Here is a 4,816-nt window from a genome sequence, read left to right on the forward strand (position 1 = left end):
TCCACTTGCGTCCCCGTTCGAGTGGAGGGCCACGAGCGGCGGAGATGTCGTCAGTTGTGGCGCCGGATCGCATGCGGGCCGGACTTGCGGTTCCGCTGAGCTCTTCTGCCAGATAATTTTACTCACGTGTCCGGCGAGGCTAATTTTGAGGACTTTGGGTGCCCAGACTTTGGGTTCCACGGGGGGCCCGAGGGCGGTCCCATCTCCTCAGCGAAACGCGACCGAGCGAGAGCTTAAATACCGATCCGCCTGCGGCTGGAGAAGCCCTCAGCGGACGGCGAAGTGGGGAAGCGGGAGTGGGAGATTAATCTCTCTCCCTACTCTCGACGCGATTAATCGGGCATTTTCCCTTTTTCTCTGGTACGGAGATTTTCTTCCCTTTCTCCTCCTCCTTCGGTTAGATTTCTGTATTATGTTGACGGTTCTTTTGCTTTGCGATGAAGGAAAACTTTTGTGTGGATCGAAATCGATCTCTTGATTGAGAGATTTGGTTGATTAGATCTTGTGATTGTCTTCTACGATTTGATTTTCGATGGAAATAGGGTTTAGTGGTGTTTCTTTTTAACTTTTCGTCGGATCATATAGATCTAGAAGGTAAGTCTGTATCTCATCTTACTTGCATTCACCATCAAAAATTTCAAAAAATCGCATCTCACTTTTCTTCAAGAAAAGATTTCTGTTTTCCTTTCCTCTGTCTTTTTTTTTTTACTTCAAAATTTGTGTCTATTTTCCCCCGCTATCAAATCTGCGTGGGTCGAGAGCCGACCGCATGCCATCATCTCGCTCCGTGATCAATTTTTTTCTCTTGTAGGAACTTCTCTTGTTTGCTCGTCAGAAATCATGAAGATTTTTTTTTTCTTCTCCTTTATTTTGTTCAAATTGTTAGATGCGCGTGAGGTGCAAGTGCAAGTGGTTTTAAAAGTGATCAAGCCGTTTATTTTTTCTATTTATTTTATTTTTCTCACGCCAAAGAGTTGGAGTTGGTCAGATCGTCGTGCCGCCCGGCGGCGGCCGGCGGCTCTTGCTCTGTTTTACGGATTCCAAGAACACAATAACATCTTTTCCATGTTCTTCCTCCGCTTCACGTGGAACGGTGGAAGCCTCCGTGGGTTTTTCGGTTAATCGCTCCACGATCGGGGGCCTTTCTGTTCATTTAGGGCTCGTTTGGTTCGCGGGAAGCATTTTCCTTCTTAGGAATATGATTCCTGAAAAACAAATTCCTAGGAAGAGGATGCCTAGGAAAGTACTTTTGGCATGTTTGGTTGACCATGGAAAAGTGACAAATTTCCAAGGTGCTTATGTTTGGTTGGCCATCCATTTTCCTAGGAAAGTTATATATAATTTCTATTATGCCCTTAATAAAAATTAGGTTTTTAATACCTCTTTAATGCTTCTTTAATGCTGAAGGGACTTTTTGGGAAAAAGTAAAAATGGAGTGATTTCCGCCTCATGGGAAAGTAACTTTCCCATGTTTCTCATGGGAAAGACTTTTCCATGAAATGTGGGAATCACATTTCCATGGGAATACAACTTTCCCTTCTCTCTCCTTTGAAAACTCCAACCAAACAAGAGGCATCTCATTACTTTTTCGTTGACCACACTTTCCCCCCTTCTTTTCCCGCGAACCAAACGAGCTCTTGGGAAAAAGTCTCTGGCTTCGTGCGCGTGACACCCACCACCTTTGACCGAGCAACGTAGATGGATCGTCCGATCTGCGCCGATCAGGGAGTCCCCAGATCCGGCGGCTTGGACGGTGCAGATGCATGCGCCGATCACGAGGGAGGAATACTTGGGTACCCAAGAAAGACTTCTTGTGCAGTGTGCATCGTGCGGTGGCCGCACCTTGCACGGATGGCTGTGGACGCGGGAGTGGGTGGCGTATGGAGCGCTCGTATTAAGCTAAATTATGTTTCTATTTTATTTTTATTTTCTTTTATAAGAAAACATTGATCTGGGACGTTACCGGAGCGTTATACTCGAACACCCGTGACGGCTGGCGTCCGTTCACACCGTCTCAGTTAGGAGTCAATAAAATTCTCAAAAAATCAAAAAAATTATTTTCTTAGAAAGATTTTTTTATTTAAAACAATGAGAAATATAAAATTTTCTTAGCGATTAAGGTGCTTCTCGTCTATTTCGAGTAAATTCCTTAGTGCAAGAATTATAATTTGTGACGCCTTATAGTTGGCTCGTACATAGTTTCCATGCGGATGGTTTCAGAAGAGGTGTTGACTCATGCTTTTGGATCGATGGGGTCCTCAGATTACGCAATCTCCCCCGTTTGATTGCTTTGTTGTCATCATTTATCAGAGAAAGGAACGAAGTAAAGGACGGAAACTGCCATGTTCGTCCTCCGATGTATCTGCTCGTCGCCCACATTTGTTATTAGTTTTCTTTTTTTCTTATACTCGTATGTAATTCAACTTTCAGTCTCTAAAATGGCGTCCATTTGTATCCTCTGGTCAACGTTATTAGCTCCCCTCTCCGTCTCTTTTTAAATAATTTATTTATATATAGCAATGAAATAATTAGTTTTAAAATGTGAAAAAAAAGAAAAAGGAAAGGTATCTGCTTTTCGAATAGGTCCAGGCGTCCAGCAGTACCTTGCCTTTTGTTTGTATCTAGTCACCTGAGGTAAGCGTGACCGTTTTTGTGGTGGTGGCAGGGTGCTCGCTTGTGAGGCCGTAATCAAGCAACGACAATGGGCGCCGGCGGACGAATGACGGCGAAAGAGCGGGAGGAGCAGGCCGCTGCAGCTCACCGCCAGGACAAGGGCCACTCCCTCCCGCGGTCCCCGACCGAGAAGCCCCCATTCACATTGGGCCAGATCAAGAAGGCCATTCCCCCGCACTGCTTCCAGCGCTCCGTCCTCCGCTCCTCCTACTACGCCATCCACGACCTCGCCATCTCCGCGGCCCTCCTCTACGTGGCCCTCGCCGTCATCCCGGCCCTGTCCCAGCCGCTCCTCCGCCTTGCCGCCTGGCCCCTCTACTGGGCCGCCCAGGGCTGCGTCCTCACCGGCATCTGGGTCATCGCCCACGAGTGCGGCCATCACGCCTTCTCCGATTCCTCCCTCCTCGATGACATCGTCGGCCTCGTCCTCCACTCCGCCCTTCTCGTCCCCTTCTTCTCATGGAAGATCAGCCACCGCCGCCACCACTCCAACACCGGCTCCCTCGACCGCGACGAGGTCTTCGTCCCCAAGTCCAAGTCCGCCCTCTCCTGGTACACCAAGTACCTCAACAACCCCCCGGGCCGCGTCCTCACCCTGGCGCTGACTCTAACCCTCGGCTGGCCCCTGTATCTCGCCTTCAACGTCTCCGGCCGACCCTACCCCCGGTTCGCCTGCCACTACGACCCCTACAGCCCGATGTACTCGGACCGGGAGCGGGCCCAGATCTTCGTCTCCGACGCGGGCGTCCTCGCGGCGTCCTTCGCGCTGTACCGGCTCGCGGGGGCTTTCGGGTTCTGGTGGGTGGTCCGGGTCTACGGTGTTCCGTTGCTGATCGTGAACGGTTGGCTGGTGACGATCACGTACCTGCAGCACACACATGCGGCGCTGCCGCACTACGACACCAGCGAGTGGGACTGGCTCCGGGGGGCGCTGGCCACGGTGGACCGGGACTACGGGGTGCTGAACTCGGTGTTCCATAATATCACGGACACCCACGTGGCCCACCACCTCTTCTCCACCATGCCCCACTACCACGCCATGGAGGCCACCAAGGCTATCCGTCCGATCCTGGGAGAGTATTATCAGTTCGACGGGACGCCGGTGTACAAGGCGCTGTGGAGGGAGGCGAGGGAGTGCATGTACGTAGAGCCGGACGAGCAGGGGGAGAAGAAGGGCGTGTTCTGGTACCGGAACGAGTTCTGAACTTGATGGATGACTAGAGCTAGAAGAAGGTTTAGATAGACAGAAGACGTTAAGACCTGACCGACCCGTCCCGGACGATGGCCGCCGGATGCCTCCACCGAGTACCAAGTTGTGTTGGATTTGGTGGTGGCGGTGGTGATGGGGATGGTCGTCCGTCCGCTATTGTTTGCCCTCTTTTATGTGTTAGTGTTGCTCTTTTCGTGGTTTTCTTTTAGGTCCCTGTGTTGGTTGCTCTTGTTCTCTCTGTGGTTCCTCTGTTTCAGTTGCTCTGGAAATGACAGCAAACGATAGTCATGAGAAAGAAACCTTTGGAGATTAAAAAAAAGAAAAGAAAAACACTGTTCCTCTTTCCCCTCGTCTGAATCTGTTTTCTGCTACCAAGCAATTGACTCCAAGACTGCAGGGTCTACCCTCTGTAAGACCAAAAGTGCATGCTTTCTTGCTACGGCGACCTGAAATGCTGCTTTTTTTTCAAAAAAAACGTTTACAGACTTTTGCTCGGGTAAGTTATATTAGGCATAACAATTAAAAACCAAGCATGCGTACTGTTTCTCCTTTTTTTTTTTTTTTTGAGCAAACAATTAACTTTGATATTTCGATTATTGGTAGTTGGGTATGGATGAAGAATACGCAGCATCACAGATCGGATGGGGCATCAACTGTAGTCGCACTGGTTCATTCCGAGTAAAAGTTGGAATATGTACTTGTTCCCTATACTTGCAAAAGATTTAATGCTAATGTGTACAAAGTTTCTTGCTTGATGGTGAAATAAACCTTACGTGAGGATGCCGTTTCGGACCAAAAATCGGGAAAAAATTTAGCATCTAGTTGGAAGTAGGTTGGGCAAGCTTTGTCCAAGCTTGAGGAGTCACATCAAAACTAGATGTTAAACATGGCCAAACTGCAGTTTGGTTTGATGATCGGTAGATGGTTTGTGGT

General features: G+C 49.0%; 1 protein-coding gene across 1 annotated transcript; it reads left to right on the forward strand.

The window, feature by feature from the left end:
* The first annotated feature begins 221 nt into the window (after positions 1–221).
* Positions 222–4,232, forward strand: LOC103723899 (fatty acid desaturase DES2-like). Its single transcript, XM_008814986.5, has 2 exons — positions 222–360; positions 2,666–4,232. The coding sequence occupies exon 2, from the start codon at positions 2,702–2,704 to the stop codon at positions 3,875–3,877; it is 1,176 nt and encodes a 391-aa protein (XP_008813208.1). The 5' UTR covers positions 222–360; positions 2,666–2,701; the 3' UTR covers positions 3,878–4,232.
* Positions 4,233–4,816: the final 584 nt, after the last annotated feature.

This window comes from Phoenix dactylifera, chromosome 2 (genome assembly GCF_051530095.1).
Source record: "Phoenix dactylifera cultivar Ajwa chromosome 2, Ajwa_hap1_PhDact_Kaust_v1.1, whole genome shotgun sequence".
NCBI lineage: Eukaryota > Viridiplantae > Streptophyta > Magnoliopsida > Arecales > Arecaceae > Phoenix > Phoenix dactylifera.

Excerpts from the sequence above, each read along its gene's own strand:
- LOC103723899 (XM_008814986.5), top strand. The coding sequence starts at position 2,702 with ATGGGCGCCGGCGGACGAATGACGGCGAAAGAGCGGGAGGAGCAGGCC.